The sequence below is a fragment of the Taurulus bubalis genome (genome assembly GCF_910589615.1).
Source record: "Taurulus bubalis genome assembly, chromosome: 5".
NCBI lineage: Eukaryota > Metazoa > Chordata > Actinopteri > Perciformes > Cottidae > Taurulus > Taurulus bubalis.
In genome coordinates, this window is record NC_136593.1 from 7,791,931 (window position 1) to 7,817,482 (window position 25,552).

At 40.5% G+C, this 25,552-nt stretch overlaps 2 protein-coding genes across 2 annotated transcripts; both read left to right on the forward strand.

Moving 5' to 3' along the window:
* Positions 1–1,561: 1,561 nt before the first annotated feature.
* ngfb (nerve growth factor b (beta polypeptide)) lies at positions 1,562–2,149 on the forward strand (the record flags this gene model as incomplete). Its single annotated transcript, XM_079218960.1, has 1 exon — positions 1,562–2,149. One exon carries the CDS (start codon positions 1,562–1,564, stop codon positions 2,147–2,149), a length of 588 nt encoding a protein of 195 aa, XP_079075086.1.
* A 7,435-nt stretch (positions 2,150–9,584) lies between these two features.
* On the forward strand, positions 9,585–25,031 carry tspan2a (tetraspanin 2a; the record flags this gene model as incomplete). Its single annotated transcript, XM_079217663.1, has 9 exons — positions 9,585–9,653; positions 17,525–17,627; positions 21,826–21,923; positions 22,654–22,728; positions 22,830–22,922; positions 22,998–23,066; positions 23,867–23,950; positions 24,063–24,131; positions 24,229–25,031. The coding sequence occupies 8 exons, from the start codon at positions 9,585–9,587 to the stop codon at positions 24,126–24,128; spliced, it is 657 nt and encodes a 218-aa protein (XP_079073789.1). The 3' UTR covers positions 24,129–24,131; positions 24,229–25,031.
* Positions 25,032–25,552: the final 521 nt, after the last annotated feature.

The window sequence follows — 25,552 nt, forward strand, 5'->3', positions numbered from 1 at the left end:
GCGAGCAGAGCGACGACCTTTGAGGAGAGACACTAACCTGAAATGAACAGACCTCACATCAGTGTAATCACATAGATCACAAGGTCTACTTATGAACAGTCTGGGATCTCTCTTTGTATTTGTTGTGCCAACAATTTTAATCCGCCAGCACTCACCCTGACCCCCGAGGCGAACATATAATGCGCCTGCCTGACAGAGCCTGCTAGCAGAGCCGGCGCAGGTGCTAACATGCCTGTATGCAGGCCGGAGAGGACAGACGCTGTGGTGTGTGGAGGCACAGTGTGATGCAAAGGGGAACTGATGGCATGTCACCACGGTGTCCCTTAGATTGACTGTGTGTAGCGTGATACTTCCTATCTTGTCATTTACGTACAAAATGTGTTTATAGAATATCCGTCACTGCTCCATAAATGGGAATTGCAGTTCCATTTCTGGAGACGCACACTATATGTTTCCTGCTGAGAGGGACGCATAGTCTGATTCCTTTTTCGTGTCTGGGAAGCAGTTTGAAGATGATATTCAACTGTGAGCTTAGCTGAGCTCAGATCAGATCAGATCATGGATGTCTTTGGAATCAAGAAGCGAACTTCCACTGGTATTCGAGCTTCAATGTATTCATCCATAAAATCGTGGAAATGATGCTGAATACAGAACATACAAAATATTCATCCCCAAAATATAACCATAGGTTAAATAACAGAGTTAAAACAACCATAATCCAAAACTATGATTTTTAAAAAGTAAAAGGTGAATGTAGTTGTGTGTGTGTGTGTGTGTGTGTGTGTGTGTGTGTGTGTGTGTGTGTGTGTGTGTGTGTGTGTGTGTGTGTGTGTGAAACAAGGTCTTTACCCTGCCACTGTGTTCAATATGACAATACTGTTAAAATATAATAAAATATATAATATAATCCCCATGAGTAAATTATGCCTGGGCAATAGTGTTGCACACAGCTGCAAATAGCTTTAAAACAATACATAGCCAACAAGACAGTATGTATGTATGTATATATATATATATATATATATATATATATATATATATATATATGTGTGTGTGTATGTATGTCTAGGAGGTGGAAGCAGAAATCCCTGTAAATCTCCTGTAAAATGATATCAGACATATCATTCTGGATGTACTGTTTTGTAAAGACACTTATAGTTAAATCATTACGTATCAAAGCTTCAGTATTAGACGAGGGGTGTTTCCACTTGAAAGAAGCAGCTGCTTCTGTTCGGTCATCCTCACCGTCCAACGTGTTGCGCCTTGAAAACTGTGAAGGAAGAATGGGGTGTAGCCACGTACTTGGAGCTTTAATCCGGTGTTTAACTACGATCCATTGAATGTGTTCCTCTGCACCGGGTTTAAATACAGGACAGGTTGTGCATACATCTACCTGTCTGCACCAGGAACACGGGGAAAGCCCCAGAGAGTATTTCTGGAAAGCACTGTGTGATGAACACATTGTGTGTGCGTGTGTGTGTGTGTGTGTGTGTGTGTATGTGTGTGTGTGTGTATAATGGAGTGCTTTCCGTGCTTGTTGATGCCCTCAGGTCGTGTGCCCATGAGGTCGTCCATGCTGGTCCTGTTCCTCCTCTTCAGTGCCCAGGCTGTGGCCGCCATCGGAGGAGCAGCGCAGCAGCAGGGTCCAGGCCACAACTCCAACTCCATCCCCACGGTGGACCCCAAGCTCTTCACCAAGCGCCGCTACCTCTCAGCCCGGGTGCTCTTCAGCGCTCAGCCGCCCGATGCAGAGCCAGCAGAGTCGCATGGTGCCGGCGGCAGGACCCGCAGGCGAGCCGCGCAGCCTCAGCACCGCGGAGTTTACTCGGTGTGCGAGAGCATCAGCGTCTGGGTGGGCAACAAGACCAAAGCCACGGACATCTCGGGCAACGAGGTGACGGTGCTGCCGGACGTGAACATCAACAATGTGAACAAGAAGCAGTACTTCTTTGAGACGACGTGTCACAGCGCCCGCACGGGCAGCTCCGGCTGTCTGGGGATCGACGCCAGACACTGGAACTCCTACTGCACCAACTCACACACGTTTGTACGAGCGCTGACTTCGTTTAAGAACCTGGTGGCGTGGAGGCTCATACGCATCAACGTGGCCTGTGTGTGTGTGCTGAGCCGCAAGTCGTGGCGGCAGTGACGACCTTCCACGCGCATCACAGTCAAATACAGTAGAAACACAGATATACTCACCACCAAAGACTCTGCACAAAGTAAATTATTGGTTTATGTCAAAGTATCAGGACTGCATGTATATACACACCAGCCCTGGGTCAGATAGTATCTCTTTTGAGCTGGGATGTACCGAACATTAAGCGCTTGTTGTTGCTGTGTCACTTATATCTGACTGTTTGAGTTGCAGTTTATAACAGATTCAGCTTGCAGAGGTTTAAATTGCGCTGGGCCCATATTTATCAAGCGCCTAAGAATTACACTTGAAGGGGAACTCTGCCGATTTTACACACCACGGTCTGCTTTTAGCACTTCTGCATAATGTGCATAAGTATAACGCCTTTTGTGGCTCCATATGAAGCAGATAAAGTGTGTGATGTCACTTGAGGCATTGCCAGTCGAAAACTACACGCTTGAAAATAGAGTTAAAAAAAAGTGTGGATTTACAAAGAAGTGAGCTTACCAAACCTCTGCAGTCCGCTCCTCATCTCTGCTTGAGGCTAGCGGCCGGAGGCTACATTAGTGTTGCATTGTGGGTAGCTCATCGTGGGTAATGTAGTAATGCAGGTTTTAAGAACAAAGAAGAATGCATGGAATAAAAAGACAATGTTAGAAGTTCTGCTGCATTAATTTTGATCGTTTTTTCCCTCTTCTTTTTGCAAAACTGTCCATTGTGAATCTGGACTGCAACACTAAATCAGTGGAGTATAGGTGAATTTAAAGAATGCTCTAAAAGCTAATTTAGGAGAATTTTAGTCTCTGATGACTGTGAAGAATAATAATAATGACGGTCAAGTGACTTCTCTGGTTTTCAGAGAAGCGTAAGAGTAAACTTGAAGAGCAACTGTTAAGTGATTTTGTGAAATCCTTCATATCTCCGGATAGCAATTACCATGTGAAATAACAACAATCTAATATATTTCACAAAGAGATCAAAAGGGATCGATACATGTGGATTAAAATTAAAAAAGAAAATACAACTCGAGCAGGAAAGAAAAATCTGATATGAAAGGTAAATCAGAAAATCATGTCATAAGGAGAATGTATTATCACATTGAAGATGCATGAAAAAGGATTTCAACTAAATTTAAGCCAGCTTTATACTTCTTGATGGAGTATAAATGGAGTGTAAATATGACGACCCTTCATTTAGTACAGTCTGTGCCTTCACCTCTGTTCCTGTGTGGCAGTGCTCTATCTCCTCTTAAGAGACACTCTTAAAATCAGAGACATTTTCAAGTAGGAAGATCATTTTCTCTTCTATAAAGATAACAACCAAAGCACAGACCCATCTCACTACAGTCCGTCTTACACAATGTAGATTTTTTTGACTTTCATCTTTAACTTCCAAACCTTCACTCTAGCGGTTTGATAAATACAGGCCTGGGTTCAGCTGAACCACAGCTAAACTGCACTTAACCAAACGGATAATGATGTACCTCATGAAATCCTCCCCACACACTCGCAGGTTGTAATTACGATTTTTCCATTATGAATAACTGCTCTAGGAAAAATATATATATATATGGAACCAGTGTGCATTTTAATCCTTTACAGTCCAGTTCCACATGACCTTTAACCTCATTTCAACGTCTGCAGGAGATTTAATTCAGACACACATTTGAGTGACACAATAACTGGGTTTATTAGACTGAACAAGTGTTTTGATATTTTACATTGTAGCTTGCAAAGACACAGCAATGGTGTTTTAGAAACTATGTGATTTTATTAAAGGAGACACGGGTTTAAACCTGTCTTAAACCTTTAAACTGCAGCTGAGCTAGTGACAGAGTTTTAGCACCACAACTCAGTCATGCTGATTATGGGTATTTTTCCACCACCTATTATATATTCCTATAGCACCCCCATGCAGACTGACGCCTCACACACACTTTGGAAATACAATTTGACCCAGGTCTGATATAAGTTAACCTTTTGTTAAAATAATGTTGATTGTTATTTATTAAACACTTACATACATGTACTGTGTGTTTTTGAAGTTTATTGTATAGCCTGTTGTTCCTTGATGACTGAGTGAACCGCTTAACATGAAGCAACACATTTAGTTATTTGATCTTGTTGGGAAAATGATGAGAAACCCCATGTGGCTTCATTTTACTAGCAGTAATTTGGTGTTTTGGCTTTGCTTTGTGTTTTTTCTATAGGGCATATGAAACAAAAGGAAAACAACATTTACATGAATAAGATTGCCTGCTTTTCAGCAGCTAATCTAGCTGATTATATCATGGCTTGCTATTTTTCCAGTGACATTTCAGTGTTGTCAGAGCAGAACATATTGTAGTTGAGGAATAACATCAGTATCTGGGGATTTCTGGGGTTTTTTTAGGCTACAATCCCAATCTTCGTATAGCTGACATTTAAGACGTTAGAGAGCTTGTAGATAAAACAGAAACCAAGACACTGCAGAGGCTATATGTTTCTGGAAAACTATAGACTTTTAAGAGAATTATCCCAATTTGATCTGTCGACCTGCCAACTGTAAATACCATTTTTAAAGCCAATGTGTTTAGTTTACTTCTGACTTATTTACTTCAAACTCCAAAGCCCTGCTCCCAAATAAAATACAACACTGCCCTCTAGAGGCCAGAGGGGGGAAATATATGTCTTCAAACGAAACTTCATAACATTGGATCAGATCATAGACTGTGGATCAGATATTAACATTAACATGATATATGTAATACTTCAGGGCAGACATTTTTCAGTTAGAGAGTTTAAAAAGGAATCATTTTACACATGTATACATGAATTAATTAAAAAACAATACTGAGGCTTCATCAATTTGTCTAAGCACGGTATATAGGGCATTAGTAGCTATAGCTAGTGACTATGTGGACTGCACATGCGTCGTGCTGAGTTCAAGGCTCAGGCGATGTACTCGGACAAAACACAACTTAAATATTTTAAGATCAAGTAAATGTAGAAATAAAACAACGATAATTAATAGAGCAAGATTTTTCACCTCGGATATATTTGACAAGTATAATAAGTAGGTGCAAACAGAAGAAAATGTATGAAAATTGTAATCAAATCTATGTTCACTTTGAATATAATTAAAATGTAATATACAAATGTAATGGCATGTATACAAAATGTACTTGTACATCTCTGTCTGTCCACTAGACGGAGACATTGATCTAACCAAATATTTAGTTCCATAATATTTCAATATGTCTGTCTAATCCTCAGGTTTCCATTCTGCTATACTCTCTTGGTGGTACAGGTGCAAATATACGATTGTTTTCGTTTGAAGTTTACACACTCTCAAAACTAAGTCAAGACTGTAAGTAAGAAATGACTTACGTATTTCATAATAGTCTCCGACAAATAATCTAAACCGTTAGTTATAATCAACTGATTGGTGGGGCTTGTCCTCATAAAAGAATACAATTCCAACATTATTTTGACTGTTGCACGTCACCCCTGATGTCTATTGGATCATAAGCATGACTGGAGATCCGGTTACATTATTGCAGATTTTACACATGAAGCACAGCCGAGGAGGGTGAGGAGATTCTGACTGCATTATACTCCGAGGATATGGTTTCAGTTGTACTTCCACTGTGATAATTACAGCCCTGAATGCAATCACAGGATTGGATGACTAAACTGATACAGTATTAGGTTATCGTTGATGCAGTTCAGTGATCGTATTCGGGGTTACATGGAAACTATTAATCACTTCCATCTCTCTATTTTTCCATCTATCTATCTATCTGCTGACTCTTTCTGGAGCTGTCATCTGATAAATGAAGAGGCGGTGATGTGATGTGTCTCATGATCTGATCCTCGCTGATACTCTGGCAGAAGAACAGGGGGTCGCTGTTTCCCTCCCACATCAGAGCAGCAAACAAAGGCGGCACAAACATGAGAAGCTTGACTGTCCGAGCGGGCGAACCCGTGCTGACCCTCCCTCCTCCGGCCGGCCGGCAGAGGAGACACAGAGGAGCTTCATATGCGGCCTTCATTCACAGGAACTGGTTTACATGTGGATTACAATTTGCATATTGACACAGAAACCGGTAAAAGCAAAAAGGTCGATGTGACCAGTGAATACTCATGTCCGTAAAGCTGACTGAGGTCATGGCCTTGGGTTTGGTTTTAAGCCACCTGGTGGGAGTTTATGTTCTACAATTAAAAGCTAACACCTATTTGTTTAAGCTAACTATTTTGGATTTTTGTATATGTATTCTAAAAGATGTAAATGAACTGTCTTTACATGTAGGCAAAGAGTAACCAAATAAAATATTCTACAAAGCTCCTGAAGTCCTGAAAGATGAGATGATTTGTCCTCTTGTGCACACAGATCCAAAACATGAAACTTCTGTTATTATAATAATCATTTGTTTGCATTTCCTCTGAACACAAAATACTTTTTTTTCCCCTTAAAGATAGACTAAGTCCAGGAGACCAAGCCATGATAGAAGCTCCATGAGGCTCTTTGGCGTTTCATCCAATTGTTGAGCTATTTCATTATGGACCAAAGTGGTGGACAAACCAACATTGAGGGTCATAGGGTCACGCCACCAGACTGCAGCTAAAGAGACATCATGTTTCAGGACTTTGGGTCTCTGTCGGATTCATCCTGTTTCCCATCAGTTGTGATGGAGGATGGTAATTTTTTTTATCGGTAATCAGCTTCAGAATCTGTAAACCAACTGTATTTTGTCCAAACTATGACTTAAAGTCGTACGAGATGGTAACCCGCAATTTGCAAAACTCTCGCCCGATGGTTATGGTTATGGTTCGGCATTGACCTTAAATGGTTATGGTTAGGTCATCAGGCAGCGATTTGCAATAGGTTTTGCATGTTTTTGCAAATAGGAGGGTGCAGGAATGAGGCCTAAAAAGAAATGAGTTAGCATTTTTGCACTTCGTCTTTATTTCAATGAGTTTATTGAACAGGTTTTTGGTTAGAAGTCTGAATTAAGGTCTGTGGTTAACACAAGCTAGAGATATTTTCACTAAATCTTGTGTTTGCCACAGAGCTTATTTTCTGCAATATTCCAAAATCAAGTGGAATCCCATTGGCTTTTTATTTAGGGAACCAATGTGATGGTCATTTACAGGGTGGGCCTACTTTTTTTTTTTTTATCTTTGCACCATTCTATTGTGGATTACCATCTAGACATGACCAAATAAAAGAGAAAGTTGTGGTAATTTTCTGTTAGTCTACGATAAGATGTGTGTTGGTATCACTGGATAGCACAAGTGCCGAGCTTTCTAAATTAAATAAACGCATCATGACTCGAAGCACACCGTGTTTCGGTGAAACTTCACATTTTACAGTCACAACGACATAAATCTATGTTCATTCCAACACACTTCGCCAGGACTTGTGTTATTTTCACCAAAACAGCAGATTGTTTTACTTGTTCTACAGTAATCAGTGAGACTTTTGGAAGCAACCATCATTGCATTATTCTCCGAAACACCAGAGGGCGCTCAAACAAATTGTACTGCGAAGAAGCAAGAAGAAGGGTAACCTGCAAAACACCCAAAAGGAGCAATTGTTATTAACTCTAAACTAATTTCTCATCTTCATGGACTTTTCTATTGCCTTCATACAAGCCCTGTAATGAAAGAAGCCCAGTACATATGCACTATCGAGTAATGGTTGCATACACCGTACACACTTTGATTTGACAGGCAAAATATGCACTCAAATGTAGATTCTTAAGACGTCCGCTTTCTAAAGCATTAACAAGTGAATTGGTCATCTTTTTCAGATCCCAAAATATGTTAATAGTGCTTTTATCAGTGAACTATTTGTCACATTTGTGGTTTAAAAGCTGTGATCGTATACCAAGATTACCAAGATTCAGTGTGGGCCAAGACACAAAAACTGTGACGACCAAGTGCCACAACCACTTGTGGAGCCTTTGCACACAGCACTCAAGCTATTAGATGTTCTGGTATAAACAAGCATAAACAATCGAAGCACTGACACCAACAAGCACACAACAATTAATATTTCTACCTTTACTGAGACGAATCTGTGGATATGTCATATCCATCCATCTGCCTGTATAGCATGGAGCTCTGCATCCATACATGACTATTGCATCACTTTGCATTGTGTTCTTACTACTTAAATGTTTATGGAAGATGTACATTATTTGGTTATATGACATTAAATAGTGTTTTGAAGTCAAATGAATAGGTGAACTATAACTACTCAACAGGTGAACTTACAATTCACTAACAATACACAACTCATATTCCTCATCATATTGCCTTTCAAAAGTAGCCCCAAAATATGAATATAAGCCTTATTGTGGAGCTATTGATTTATTGTGGGTAGGTCTTAAGAGGTAAGGCTTTTAAACCTTACACAGACAATATATGTATTCATTATGAATAAGGGTTATTTTTAAAGAAAAATTAAAGTAATTTGAACATATGACTTAAACTCAAGTTGAAATCTTCTGGTTTTGTGAACACCATGTAGGTTATTTTAAAAATGTCATCCAAGGCCCTGGTATAACTTCTTTCAACTGGCATTGTTCATATGTGACTGATCTCAGGTCACTGTGTCTGAGGTGCATATATTTACACAAGCTCCCATATTTCCATAATAAACACTGACATCAGGGGCACGATGATGCAGATTTAAATGCAGACAAGATAAACTCCTGTCCAATTCTTCAACGTTTAGGTCATGACGGTATAAGAGGTGAAAGTGAATTTTAAAAATACGTTTCTCAATCCTGCAGTGATGCCTCTGGGAGTCCTCGGCACATTGGTCATTAAATGCATGTTATTTACTCGAAAGTATAGCAGGAAAAAAATTGAGACTCCAAACAGATGGCTGTTTATACACCAGTGTCACATCTCCCACCCACATAGATTATATCATTTGGTATTTACTAATTTTCTACCCACGCATTTCCTTCACAAATAAGGTTTATTGGACAAAATGTGATTAAACAGGACTCTTGCTGGGTGGATTTTTATCTTTGATATAACGTTTGAAAAACCATGCCCTCGCTGAACTCAAAGCGGTGATGTCACACACTGAATTGAACCTGTTACCTGTGTTGTTGTGGGACATCCCGTAGTCTCCCTCGGGGGGTTCCATACAGTCCCTGAACGCCACCTTGGGTACCAGACACACACGCACACACACACACACACACACACACGCACGCACACACGCGCACGCACACGCGCGCGCGGATGGGCGGTGAAAGTCAGCGTGCGAGCGGCCAGCAAGCCCCGTGCAGCTTTGTGCGCATGTTCTCATGTTTGGATGGTGAAGAAGCTGAGCAGGTCTTCATCATAAATTGCATGGTTGATGTCCAACTGGGAGACGCGAGGATTTCTGCAGAAAGACACAACAGCGTTCAGAGATCGGAAATATCGACAAATCAGGAGTCACCATGAGCAAAGTGCAGGGAGGGATGAAATGCGTGAAATATCTGCTTTTCGTTTTCAACTTCATCTTCTGGGTAAGTCCGCTCCGCGAATATGGCAACTACGTCATTGCTGTTTTGGAAATCACCATGGTGTTTTTGAAAGCCATCTTCAATTCTTCCGTTATGCACGCCGGTTATATGTCTGATTTATTTATTTTAAGCTTAGTTTGCAAGTGCAACACCAGCTTGTGCTCCGCCTTCTCGAAGTGTTTTCACGGTCAGCTGCGCTGCTGGCTGATAGTCTGTCTATTTATATAGTCAGATATGGTTTTTAATTAACCTGTTATACATTGGGATACTGTGCAGATTACTATCCACCTGCTTAGTGCAAACTCCTCTCTGACTCTGTTCTGTTCCCTGAAATCGTAAAACCTTCATTGGGTATCAATCATCTTGTAAATCCATTATACATGCCCCATTACAGCTATGAGCTGTTTCTAATAATTAATTCAGTCAAATCAAATGAGAGACTGCAAGCCACTCAGTTGATGTGATTTAGTATAAGTAGTGTAATGTACTGTCGTCCTGCAGCATCAGCGCTGCAGTGTGCTGCCACTTTTCCAACATCCTCTCTCATGATCTGGCATTGTGCTGTGACTTTTCTGCTGCAGGTCTAAGGGATTTATTTTTTTTATTTTTTTCATAAACAGACAGGGTTAATCTGTTTTGCGAACACCATGGGAGGTTTTGTCTTGGTCTTTATGGCTAGATAACATCTGCTCAGATAAGGTTACCTGTAGAGTCACTTTCGATGTTCCTGTGCTGTAACTTACTATCATCTGATTATTATCTGTGTAGATGATGGTCATATTTGTTAAACATGGCGATTGTCTAAGAGTTGTGCACACATGCAACCTGTTCAACTAAAGAGTGAAAGACAGATCCTTCAGTTCCAGCATGTTTTATTTTGCAGGACCTTGCACATTTGTCCTGCAACCCGTTGGGCGTTTTGCAATCCATTGCAATCCTCTGCGTACATGTATTGTGTTTAAATGGCTCCCTCGTGTTGCAACTACTTCAAATAAATTCATTAAAATAGATCAAATAGCTGCAACTAAGTGATTTCTTAACAATCTTTTGGTCAATAAAATGTGTGATTATAGAAACTAATGCACATTTTCCTAGAGTAAACGAGAATGTCTTCAAATTGCTAGACTGAAAAAGAGTCCAAAATCCACAGATATTAAATTAATTATCACATAAAACAAATAAAAGCAGCACATTATCACAGTTGACAAGCTGGAAGTAGATCATGTTTGGCATTGTTTGCTTAAAAAAGGACTTAAACAATGCATTGATTACCACAGTATAGTTGCAGATCCATTTGATGGATTAATTGACTAATTGCGTGCGGTTACAGACTCTCTGCGGTTGTCGTGGATGGATGCTCATGTTTACTGCCAAATGATACAGTATATTTGGATATAAACGGCTGCATTGACTCATCTGTGCTCTGTAAGACGATCACTTGTGTCACCCGGACAGACAGCGGCCTCTTTGTTGAGGAGTTTGCAGGACTGAAAGCAGAGCTGTTGTGGTCGGAGCCAAATAGGGGCGTACAGTACGCTGTCATTTTGGGCTGCAGAGCCAAACAAGCAGCCAATGCCAGTGTGAGTTACATCACCCAGGCACTGTGAGGCTGGCACAGCCTGTGGCTGAAATGCACCATGGGAGATGGAGCAGAGATGCTGCCGTTGACGGTCCATATGGAAACATGAGATGCTGTTCTCCATCTTCTTGCATTCTTCCTTCTTGGATTTATTGCAGTCTCTTCATTCGATATGTTCACCTCAGAACTTGATTGTTATTATAGAGTTCACTGTTCAAGTTTAAATGCAATATCACATAAGATAGGTCAAAGAAAAAAGGTTTATTTAGTTTTTAATCTGTTAATTATTTGCTTTCATTTAGACTTATTGTGTAAAATGTTGAAAACATCTTAATATCCACTTATAGACGATACACATTTAGTATTAACTTTTTTATATACATCTTCAGTGGATATACAATTGGCAGTAACCAAATATTGCTATTTGTTGTATGTAGAAGGTCAGACGGATACACTTTCTCGAGGTGACACCTGGTTTCAATCGATTGGTTTATTTCTGGTCAAGTGCGCCCGGGGAGCAACGGTGTCCTTTCAACGTTGTGACAAACTCACCAGCAGCAGTGGCGGCTGGTGGAATTTCTTTTCGGTAGGGCCCTCTAATCAATTTCAGCGAACATCCCACTATGATTCAATGCAAAGAAAGGTATCAAACATGCATTGCTACTTTGCAGTTAAACATTTATTCCAACACTTTGACATAATAAGGACATCTTATTATCATGTAGCATACCCTTCCGAAAAGATGGTCCTGCACTTGACTGATGATTTCAAATGTATGGATGAATTAAAAAACCCACGTAAGAGCTGTGTACAAAGGCACAACAAAGATAATTATGTTAGCTTACTCCTCGTTTGCATTAATAGCATACACACCCAACACTTACGTTAATTTCCTTAAAACATACACAGTTACAATTATTATATTTATTACAACTTTAACTAACCTTGTGCCTCTTTGGGGGAGTGCTAATACTGTGACTGTTTCTAATTTACATACAAAATTGACCATATTTTCTGTAGCTTTTCGACAATAAATCTGCGCAAAATACAACTTCCTTTTTAACTCCGCGAGCCGCCTTCAAAATAAAAGCATCTCATCTTAAAACAGGAAACCAGATAACTTTAGCTTATGGCAGGCAAAAAACATGCTGATTGACAAACAGTTTCTAAAGCCAGAACATAAATTGGGTTACTTACATATCATATAATAACCGACAGCATACAGTCAAACAGCTTGTTTTGTACCGTCTTTGACGTGCCTTTAAAAACACTAGCTGTCTTATGGTGCCAAAGTTCTTCTCTCAAACGGGTCCTGGAGGAGAGATTTTACCAAGTTAGGGTTGGGTCTTCTTGGAGGAGTAGTGCTTGTGCTCCCACTCGCCATTTTCATGTTGTTATAATGGCGCCTTGCGAGAACGTGAGAGACGAGAACGAGCGACGAGAGACGAGAGACGAGAGACGAGAACGAGAGACGAGAGTGCGCACCTTTGGCTTTGGGCCCCAAAACGGCTTTGGGCCCCAAGCTGAATCTATTTCCGGACGCTGATTGGCTAAATTGTATGTCACTCATTTATATCTTTAATCAGTAATTGGCTAAACTACTTCTTAGACCCGCCTCTCTTGGCCCAAGCACAGTTGAGACAGCAGACAGGCGGAGAGGACGTGCAGGAAAAGCATATATTATTTTTTTTGTGTGGCTCAAGGCCCAGGCCCCATGGCCCTCTATTGGCCAGCTGCCACTGCAATATGGTGACAAAACACATGGGGCCGTAAAAGTGTAGTCACAACTCGCAAAGAAAAGAGCGAACGTACCTTCCGGAAACGAATGGTTAGTTAGCTGTAGTCCTTCTATGAAGGGACGTAGCGGTCACCAGCCCGTGGTTGGGCTCTCGGACCCCTAGCTAGTTGTTCTGTACAACAACTTGACCAGTTCTCAATAGCCAAGCTACTCAGTGTGTCTTTGTCCACACAGTCGGTCCTCTGTGTCTCTTTCATTCTGTCTTTTGTTTGTTTCTGCTCGCTGTGTCATTGCTCTGCTGAGATGTTACCCAGTGGTACTACACAGACTATACATTGTGTGCGTATAAAAGCACTCAGTCTGCTTAATAACTGCCGGCCTCTCAAAGGTCGACCTATTAGAGGGGTCTTATTTTGTCACTGTGTAGTACTGTTTTAGATTAACACAGGCTTAGCAGTGTAATAATATGTATCCTCTCGGGTTTACTCTGCTCCAAACAAATGACTTCCTGGTGTCCCTTTTCTTATGCTGCCCATTTAGAGTCGTCTGATTTTGATGAAACGTCTTTTTCTTCCCTCCTTGGCTCTGTATCCAGTCTAAATATGATTTTGAATACAGATTCAAAGCTCTAAAATGTTGAAATTGAGAGAAACAGTTTGGTTTCGTTGATTCAGTACTGATTTGAAAGAGTAATTCAATTGAATCAACAACACATTTGGTTATTGTCTTTTTGCAGTTTTATGTGATAGTGAATTTAGTAGATTAAAAAATTATTATTATTGGGGTTTGGACTATTGATTGGATGAAACGGCATATTTGAATAAGTAAACTTTGGTAATTTTCCTTTCTTTTTTTTACAATTTTATATATGTGTGTGTGTGTGTGTGTGTGTGTGTGTGTGTGTGTGTGTGTGTGTGTGTGCGCTATCCTATCCTCTCTGGTCTTTTAGTTTCGTGTTTACTTCGCCTCAGCCATGATCACCTTCAGGCCTCTTCATTACCACCAATAAGAACTCCATTTCCGCTGGGCTCCGCCAATCATAGCGGCCATATCCCCTCAAGGCCAATCAGCTTCAATGCTCCTCCAGCCCGATGTCAAGAATGGCTAGTGATGGCTGGGCATGAATGAAAATGAGGCAGTTGGGGCTTTTTTCCTGACTTTTTTAGCCAGAAACAAGAAGTCAAAGTTTGGAGCAAGAAAATAAAGAAAAAAACAAGATGTTATTGGACATTCAAACAGTGCAGGCATCCACTCAGTTAAGGCTAAAGGTGTGAATGTTGTGCTCAAACCGCATTCACCATGCAGACTGAAGGAACAGTCGAGGTACATTAGACAAGATATCATTTTTACAGTTTGGAATGAAGTATAATGCAACGTCTTTGTAGACATAGAATCTTAACAACCTGTCCTGCATTTAAATGTTTCTTTCGGTAAAATATTCAACATCTGGACAGACGACAAACAGGTTTGACAGACAGACAGTCGGTCAGAGAGACAAGCAGACAGACACGACCAGAGATGGAGTTCAAGATCTCGTGAGTTGGAAAGACGTTTTTTGTGGGGGGTTTGAACTTGTTCCTGCAGATGAAGTTGAAAAGACAGAAGCAGAGAAAAGGATAGCGGCAGAGATAGGAGGGGGGTGGGAGGGACGGGGGGAGAATTTATAAAGAGAACAGCTTAGAGAGGTTATACAGTGAGAAAACATCAGTCAGGCTTTATTCCCCCCAGCTGGAACTTAGACATTTCTGGATTTAGTTTCACTCCAAACTTTTTAGCAGAGGAGTCAGCGAGGAGTCAACTTTCACAAAGTGTGCACTCAGGATTTTAATGAGTCACAGGTTGCTGTTCTCTCCCCTGTGTGTGTGTCTTTTGCCACACCTCTCCAGTCTGTCAGTCCATGGATGGAGATCAGGACCGACCTCTGGCTCTTCAGGACCGACCTCAGGACAGTCCAGCCCCTAACTATCTCAAATTGTCTTTTTCAAATTCTAAACATAAGATAAAGAATCTGACAAAGACTCTCCAGCGGAGGGACAACAAAATATTTGCGCACACGCAAGAGTTATGTCAGAGCAACGAGGCCTGGCAGAAAAGCCGCTCTGGAGCAGAAGACGAGTAGAGACCTAACTTCCCATCCCATCTCCCTAACAACCCATCCCATCTCCGTGGGCGACTGTGGATCCTGGCTTCGCTAGCCAATGTCGATGTGTCCTTGGGCAAGACACTTAACCCCAAATTGCTCCCGTAGTTGTGCCAACAGTGCATGAATGTAGTCCTGTGGGCGGGTGCTAGCGTGGTGGCAGAGTCTCCCATCAAGCTGTGAATGCCGGCGTGTCGTGTGAAACATGCGCTGTTCAATTACCATTCATCCATTTGGGGTTTTTTATCCTGGTGATCAGGATTTTCCCAAAACAAAAACTAAAAATTTAAATAAACAATCAAATCAATAAGCATGTGTGGTTAAATACAGGCATATTGTGTTTCAATATATAACAAGATGTTTCAAATTGTATTTTGGGTTATCGTTATTCTGTGATAAATAACTTCATCACTGAGTGGTTTATGGATATATTTAATATATGCATTATTTACTGGTAATATAACTATTCATGAATCACCGAATACATGAAGCTCACTGCACAGAGGTGGACCAGCAGAGAGACACAGTGAATAATTGATTAATTATAATAATAAATGTAATGATGCTAACGTATTTGTAATCATTTTAATAATGTTTATCTATTAGTATTAAAGGCACATAGAAAACCTGAATGAATGAGTGGAGAAGCCAACACTCTCTAATGCGTCAAATATGTCCGCTCGGTCAGTGCTGGCTTATAATAACTAATGCATAGATTCTCTTAAAAATAAACCTCTGTCTTCACGGGAGGTTCAGTTATTAGATATGTACGCTGCAGTACATTTTACAGACTTTTATGCACAAGGACCATGCAATGCGTTTGCTGTTGGTAGCAAAATGCTAATTTACAACACCTGTCTTTTTACACAGGAGGCTTGTTTAAAAAACAATTATAAAAGAAAATAGAAAAAGAAAAGAAATGCATCCACAGAAACATCCACAAGATACAAAATACAGGTGTTTCAGCAATGATGTAATACCTCTTTTAAAAACGTTAAAATTGTGTTGCAACTAAGGCAACACAGCTATTAAGTTAGGTTTAATAAAATATTCTGACATTACAAAATATCAATGTTTATGTTTAGTTTTGCACAGGACACGAACAGTGGTAACCTGAGAGGTACTGTAGTTGTTTTTGATGTATTTTGACACAATATGTCTATTTTAAAGCAGTGTAATCAACAATTATTTAGTTCATTTTAAAAGCTTTGCATTTTTACAGCTTATTTCATGTATTTTTGTGGTACGGTTATGTACTGTAATTTTAAGATATTTGCTGCCCAACTTTGTTATGCTTTTTTTAATTATTATTTGTCTTGTGTTCAGGCACATCACACCTGATACTCTCTCTTTCAACCGGCACTGTACTTCAACGTATGACCACTGACAAGATTATTGCAGAAATGTCATTTTGTTCTTTTGGCTCCACGTGCAGCGTATCCTCCTTTTTAAGAGTCCAAACAAGTCTAAAAGTTTGACTAAACCGTCAGTCAATAAAGAGGTGATTAACATCTCCTTTCAGCAGTGTGTGGGGAATAAACAGAAGAAAGACACGGACAGTGAGCTTCAAGAGCCACTCTGTCGACGAGACAAAGACGAGAGCGCCACCAGCAGAATATTAATCAACAGAGGAGCCAAAGAAAAAAAACAACGTGATGGGCCTCAGTGTTTAACTGTGAAGTGAATTCTGGGCAATGCCATTGAGAGCTGTTCTCCAGAGACAGAGACACTTAAATCCTAAAAATAAAAAGGGACAATTCAAGATAGTTCAAACATTGGGAATTAAAGGAACAGTGTTTAGCATTAAGGGGGATATATTGACAGACATACAATATCATATAAACATAAAATGCAATACTTCAGCCGCCGAAGTTCTCCTTCACCATGGCTGTTTGAAGAGAACTGGATAAAGCATCAAAGGCGGCCCCCTGTACTTTCCTATGAAAGTTGCTCAGTGGCGCCAGAAAGCAAAAAAAGATAAAACATCAAATTAGCCAGATCTTTCTTCGCAATCCATGGGCCTAAAAAGCAAATACACATAGCTTAGCCTTTAACCCCGCCTCCCAGTCCTCGGCCCAGCCTAATTCTCAGCTATTAAAGAATAAAACCAGATTCATTGACATACAGACATCTCTTTCCTAATATAAGTCTCTAGTAAAAGTGTTTTTGGGCCCCATGGCATGTGACGGACCCGGAAATTGTCATTCCACTGTTTGGCCACTGAGTAGAATTTGCTTCAAAGCATGGCACACTTCCTGGGGGCGTGTCCTGAATGCTCGGCACATGTGAGAAGTTTCAGTTGGATGCGATCTGCAACCTCACCGTTAGATGCCGCCAAATGCCGCCACACCTGTAATATTCTGTAAAAGTGTGTAATTATGACGTGCATAATAATTAAATAATGCATCGTTCCTCAGCTGTCGGGCCTGTTGGTGCTGGCTGTGGGACTATGGCTCAGATTTGACCCAGAGACAGTGGAGCTGCTGACGGGTGACGACGCCCCCGACACCTTCTTCCTAGGTACGTCCTCCAATCACACCTCACCTGACATCTACAGTTCCTAAAACACGGTGCAAGATAAAGAAATCCAATGCTTTTAGTTTTTTATTTCTTCTCATCAAATGTTTCTTGATTCAGTGAAGCCATTTTAATAACTCAGTCGTGCCAGTTCCGTGTGTATCCACCACTTAATGTAAAAATGTCGACATGAGCTTCAGCTATTATTCATCCAAGTAATGGGATGAGGAAGGAAACGTCTTATGTGGATTTTTTCAGCCACAAAGAAGCAAATCAAATTTGTTGTTGATGAATTTCCTCTCAAAGCCAGAAAGTAGAGTTTGATATATTGGCATAACAATTATTTTGAGCCATGAAATGAATCTAATTTTGGTGTAAAAATGGCTCCAAATCAATCAATCTCCTTTTCAGAGTGTTCAGGACAGATTACTTGCCTGATGACATCAGGTTTTTATGGCGCGCTGTAATAATCATTTACAACAAACGTCCCGAGGGAGATTCCCCTCCGACATTTTAATTGAAGGACCTTTCCGGGGCAGCAGGTCTTAGAAGCCGTAATGAACGCTTAGCAGGCACATTTCACCCTGAATGCATCATGATGCTTCATCACTTCCTCCACACGTTGGAAGCACTCGGAAAAGTGAGTTTCCGAGTGTTTCTAATCATCATTGACATCCTCACTTATTCGGCCCGTTTTTTAAAAGCGCCACCTCGCTCGGAAGGGCCACTCACGGCACATATGGAGCCGGAGAGGGGGGCGTGAAAGAGGATATGTCAAACGATTATCGACATGCGCCATTAGTGGTAGTGCTCTGTTTTAGGGGGTCGTGGAGATAATTGCTCATGTTTACAAATATTGATTTGATTTTCCTCTCACTGGAGTTTTACAAATCGATCAATCAGAGATGTTCAAGCAGTGACAAATGGACCGGAGCCTCTTCTAACTGATTAATGAGCTGCTCCACTGGAAGATCTTTAAGTCCGTGGCACTTTGTGCTCGGGTTGCTTTTGATTAATGTTAATCAATCAGACTAAAACACACAGTGTAGGTGATTAAAACATACAGTGGAGTGGACAAACACCCTTCAGTGTGTAGTAGTGGGGCAGTAGAACACACAATAGGCCCTCTCTCTCTCTCTCTCTCCCTCTCTGCGTAGGAGTAGATGATTAGAATGAAGCCTATTCTTGTTATTCCAGTTTAGACCATGACCTAAAATGGTGACTTCACTTCTCTGGCTTCGTGGAGCCGGCTGCCTCCCTCAGGGTGGGGCAGGTGACAGGATCCTGAAGACTACCTTCGTAGTCGGCAAAATACTGTAACATGCGGTGCATCTTTGGAAGAAACAAAGTGAGCAGCTTGGAGAAATGTGAGGGGGGGAAAGCTGCACGTAGGGATAAAAGCCCAAATCAAATACAGCCTGCGATCGTAAATACAACCAAAAAATATTAACTGGACGTAAATGCTGTCAAACACAGCACACAGGATATTATTCACCACGTAATTGAGCAACAACATACTTCTGTTCTCACAGTTTTGAATCCGTTTATGCAAACTACTGAAGGTAAGATAACTTCCCGACAGTTTGGTTTCATCTGACTTGCAAAATATCTCAGAGCTCGCTATACTTATCACACACATCGTTGATGTGCTCATTTAATCAAGAACCCCACTGTACTTCATTGTGTTCACTACACGTTCCAAATAGTGTACGGTTCAACCGGATACAGTTACTTTGCAGGTTATTGTCCAAAACTGCAGATATGTATATGCTGGCATGTATTACAAACTCTGTGGTGACATTTCTAGAAAAGAAAAATGCTGTTTTACAATATTTCTCCATTTAAACCACATACAAAATTGAACAAAGCACACGTTGAAGCTCATGTATCAACTACAAGACTCCAGGCTGCTACACAGGACTGAAATCTTGGTTCTGTCCGAAAATCCACAATAGCATATCTATTTATGGGACAATACGCCAACACATAAATATCCCAGAATACAATGCGGTAGTAACAACAACGTTCATCAGAGACGTCAACAGCCCTTGGGTGTAAGTGTAAGTATATGATTGCACTTTGCTTGGCGTAATATATGTGTTGATTAAGTTCACACTGACTCTGATTCTCTCAAATCATCGAGTGGTCTCATGAGGTTGACACCGGTTACCATTGGTTACGTATCTCCAACCACCAAAGAGGCTCTCAGGAAGTGACGTGATAATTACACACAGACTGAGAGAGACACGCTGTTTAAAGAAGTACGACAGACTACACACACACACATTGAGTATGCGGAGCATAGTATTTGTAGCTCTGGTCTGAATACTTCCTGCGGGTGTTGATGTGCCCGTATTGTTGGGCAACAACAACAGGCGGCAGCAGATTGCTGGCTTCAAAGTTCCCAGTGCATCTCTATATATCTGAAAGATCCTGCGCAGGGTGGACCGTCGTACAGCGGAGCCTTGGCAACGAAACAAACACACAGTGAAGCAGAACGGTGCTGCTGCCCACATTCACCTCCAGCAGAGAGCCTGAGCAGAGTGATACCATAACAAGGCAAAGTGTGAGCATTCCCTCTGGGTGACTATAGCTTTCCACTCCGTCACCCTTGTTGCTCTGTACGTGTAAATAGCCATTGTGTGCATTTGCAGGCAGAGAGGAACCTGAGAGACAGTGAGGTGTTTACACTCATGTGTATCGCTGTAGCAGCAACCTGCTGCCAGCATTGACAGGGAGGAAGTGTTCTGCGAGAAAGGGAGGAAGTGCTCTGCGAGACAGCAGCAGTTGCACTGAGAGGAAGTGCTAAAAGCAGCACTAGCCATGACCACTTGTGTGTAGACACTTTGTATACACAAAGACGCTTAGTTTTTCCATTGCTGCGTCAAAGCAGCGTGTCCCTCGTTTCCAGCCGCCCTCAGCTCATCTTTACCTCCCCTTTTGTTCAGCGGCAGGAGAACAACAGCTTGCACCCCCCTCCCCATGTGGATTAATTAAATTGCTGCAGCGGTTGCTGTCTATGTCACCGACTAGACCCTTAGCGTGGACCTCGGGGATGGGTTGGGTGTATAGTTACAGCGTGAAGGGCCCGGTAGTGAGGGCTGGGAGAAGGGGAGCAGAACAGGGGAGGTGACGACATCCAGGCGCACGGGGGAGCCGGCATGGTCTGGAGGATGTAGTCTAATTCTACAGCAATCAGATATCCAGAAATTAGATTTGTCTTTTTACCAGACAGATGGCTTCTGTTTACCCTGCAGCACCATGAATGCACAACGTCTGAACAAACTGGAAGCCTTGTTTCTCAATAGACTCTATAACTCCAGCAGCTTTCATTCAAATTAAAATCCTGATACAGTCTGACTGCACCTTTTGAGACGTAGATAAGAGGAATTTCCAGCTATTCGGAGCTCGCCTGCTGCAGGCCAGAATGCACCGTGTTGTTTTGTTCAACACACTGAGAGGATCGGGACAGATGGTGTTTATTTTCAGAGGTTTCAGTTGTTCGAAAAGTTACTCGAAATGACCACAAAGAGACAAAATGAGACCAAAGAGACCAAAATAGCTGCAAAGAGACACAAAGAGATTCACAATGACGTGCTCCTATTTGTTATCGGAGCTGGCGCGGCCTTTTGCATGTCTGTGTCCAGGAGCCATTTGTCTCATAATTCGCTCATGATTCAACCATAATTTGGAGCTTTTATAACTTCTTGTATAAGTAACCTAATTCAACCTAACAACTCCAGGACATAGTATTAACACTAATCTGACAGATTAAATGCACTCATCTATGTTTCATGATACACCAAAATAACAAAGACAAACTATTTTAAGCACCAATCCAAACATCAAAAGGTGTTGCGTTTCTGACGTCTTACATCTCGGCTCAAAGTGGCTGAACTGAAGCAGTGGGCTGATAATCAGACTGAATTGTGGGCGACGATTCAGAGCTTTTAGGCCCCTCGAAGAGTTTCCACCTACACTTTTCACACAACACAACAACAAGCCCTTTTATACAAATGAAATCAGTTGGACCATGCTGCCACCCTCAGTTACAGCTGTGAACTGCAGTCATGAGTCCTTGAGTCTATTAAGGCGATTAATTCCTCTATCGTGAACATGACTGGATTGGTGGATTGTTTCCTGATTTATTTCCACAGAGTAACACAGCAATGATCTTTCTGCCTTTTCTCTCCCCACCCAGCGGTGTACATCCTCCTCGGTGCAGGAGGGTTGATGATGATCGTCGGCTTCTTTGGTTGCTTTGGAGCTGTGCGTGAGTCTCAGTGTCTTCTAGCATCGGTGAGTTGATGTGCTCGGCAGTGGTTTTATATTCATGCACATTAGTGTCATATTTGTATGTTCCTTTACTGGTGTTTTAAGCATATTCTGTGAGGTGACGCTTTATTTGTAATGGTCTCTAATTTCCATTTAATCTAATGCCGTATTGTCCTTTTTTAGAATTGTTTTAATAAGGACACAAATAAACTAATTCAATTCTGAGTAACTTCCATGACATTTAGAAAGCTTTAGGTGCAGTTCAGTAATTATTGGGGAATTAGAGTTTTGATCTATGATATATTGGTATTAATGAATTGTAAAGAGTCTTTTAGTCAGTTCACAGCAGGTTAAATTCATCAGTAGACAAGCATACAATTATGAATATAGAGAATAAAGTTTATATTAATACATTCATTATAAATTAATATTAACTTTGGTTAGAATTATTTTTTTCTTTCAAAGACATTCCTACTGTATATTCCCCATTCGTGAAGTATGAATTACATACTTATTTCTTGAAAACTCCCCAGGAAACTATTAGGAAATTGACAAAACAATATAAAAGACCAATAATTAACTTTCAGTCTCAGCATTAGTAGAGAAACGACTGACCCGTAAAAGGAAGTGTTACAAACCCTTCCTGTGGGAAAGATATATATATATATATATATATATATATATATATATATATATATATATATATATATATATATATATAAGGCAGTAATAAGCTTCTCTTCTTCTTCTGCAGTTCTTTGCTTGCCTTCTGATAATCTTTGGAGCAGAGATTGCTGCTGGAGTGTTCGGATTCAAAAACAAGGAACAGGTAAAACACTTTAGTAATTATCATTATTAAGAGCAGATTTCAATGTATATAAAACAACTGTTAACTCTGATAACTGTTTTGTTCTCTTGTCCCAATAACAGATTGTTGAGGAAGTCCAAAAGTTTTACAGAAACTCCATCACTGACGTCTCCACTCCGAATGGCACCGCAATCGCATTAATTTACCACAAAACTGTGAGTAAAACTTGGTGGTGACAATAAACACCACCGGCGTCACATCTTTAATCTTTTTACTTTTCACATCTGCAGCTGAACTGTTGCGGAGGTTACACGTCAGAGGCGAGTAACGTACTTTGTCCAGAGGAGGACGAGAACCAGGTAAAAAATAAATATACTAAGTATATTTAATCTTAGCATTATTGAGTTTAAGTTGTATGAGTATGTGGTGCATATAACATCTGTGTTTATCAAATGTGATTTAAATACATTGTTTCAATGGTAATTTAGAGCATACATTTTGAAATATGAAAAAATAAGTTTGAAAACAAAGTTCAAAGAAGTACATTTAAGTAATTGCACATAACTTTCACTTAAAGCATGTTGTTTTATAATATATTTATTAAAAGTATACTACAGTACAATTATTTTAAAGTGTTTTAAAAGTGTAATTTTTAAAATAGGTGAAAGCGTGAATTATGTATAATTGTTATATATTTGCAGAAAGTACACTTCTTTGATAGTATATTTGCAATATACAATTGAAAATGTAAGTATTTTTTAAATAGAAAAAAGTATCTATTTTTTTCGCCTAGGCGCCCAGGTAAATGCTCATGCCCGCTACACCATGTTATACCACACGGTGGCGGTATAGAGCTGATTTAAGAGGAGGCGAGTTGCTGCCATTCAGTATTGGTGTGGTATTGCATCAACAGGATTATGAAAAAAAAAATATTCAAGAAAAAAACAGAACTGAATCATAATGATATTTAATCCCCAAAAACTTTTCATACACTTATTTTTATTTAAAACACATTGTTGAATTTTTCAAAGTTCAAGACCAAAACTTGAATTTTCAGGTTCAAATCTTTTTTTTTTTCAAATAAGCAAAACTATTTTCCTGGATTTGGCTCCATGCAGCACTTGCATTAACAATATGAAGACTTTATTGTTGTTTTTAGGACTGCCTCACTGCAATAACCGAGTTCTTCAATGAAAAGCTGCATATCATTGGATACATTGGGATTGGGATTGCAGGAGTAATGGTGAGAAGTTACAAAATGTTACATTTGAATCTAATCCTTTTACCCTGGCTACTTTACACGAATCCCCACACTCTACACTTGTAACATGTCCCCATTGTGCATCTGGTTTCAGATCATAGGAATGATCTTCAGTATGGTTCTGTGTTGTGCCATCAGGAACAACAGGGAGGTTATATAGATGGTGAGTTGACCCCACCACCCACCAGCCAACCCAACACACACTCAATGATCCCTTCATAAAAAACGCCCTAGTTACATTTCAATGTCATTTCTCATAGTCCAGAGAGATCTTGTGGGGGAGTTCACTGAAAACCACAAAGAGAGAGTTCCATACATCCCAGTTGTCCACGGGCCAAATTCCACACGTTACGCTGGATCATTATCTTTACACCTTCTCCTCAACTCCACCAGCACTGGGAATGATTATTTCTCCGCTCCTCTACGTAACACACGCTCTGCTTTTGGCACAAGCCTGCGACATTCCTCAGTCTGGTCACACAGTGCTGCACTGTGAGCTACTAGTCAGTGCATGACGCCTTCTTTGACACAGGAATGTGCTGTAAATATGGGCAGCTATTTTATGCACCTGCAGTTAACTTTATTTATTGTGCCATTTATAGCCTGTTTTGTGTAATCAATACTACTTTGTGTGCTTAAACGTTTTGAGGACTAGCCGACCTTTGCTGAGTGGATTTCCATTATGTGCCTACTTAGTCAAACAGGAAACAAGCCTCCAGCTACGGCACCATTTACCTACATCTTGTGATTTCAATATGTACATATTGGCTCAATGCCACCACTGTCAAGTATTTCTACTTTAAAGCACAATAGAGGACGCGTAGATGTGATATTAACCCAAAGGGTTAGGAAAGGTCTGACGATTAACTGCCACTCTGAATCTCCAAATTCATCTAAAAAAAGGTCACGAATAACACTTCTGTCTGTACATCCGTGTGAACTGTAACAGTGAGCTAGTTTGCATTTTGTGGGAATTATTTTTGGATGTAAATTTTGTTGGTGTGCCAATAAGATGTGGATTATAGAATAATATAGTTTCCGCCATGATGTTAATCATAATAAAAACAAATACTGGGTGCTTTTATTGATGAGTTTTTATTTATCGGACTGCGATGTGCGCTCCCGTAAAGCCTTTGAGTGTTTAGTTTTGTCCCGATGTCAACTCATCGGATGGTTGAGGGCTCTCTGGCAGATATTGAGCCCTTTATGAACCCTTTTAAGTGCACATTTCTGCAAACTTTGCCCAAGTTATTACCATAACGCACCATTTAGCAGGTGATGTAAATAAGTCCCAGAGGGTTCAGGGTTTAAGGCCTTTTAGGGGGGGGGATTGGACCCAAATGCCAGATGACAAGAAATGGCAGCCATTAAAATGCTAAACCAGAGTTAAATAATGCATAATGGACCATGATGACAAAGGACCCAGGGCTTTTGAAACAATACATTGTCATTTTAATACATTTCTTACCAAACGTCCTATGATGAAAGTAAAGGTAAGTGTGTGCAACAAAGCCTTCAGATAAACAGACATGCAGTCTCAGGTGAGTTAAAAAAAAAAAAGGTGACTGGGTCAGTAAATATGAA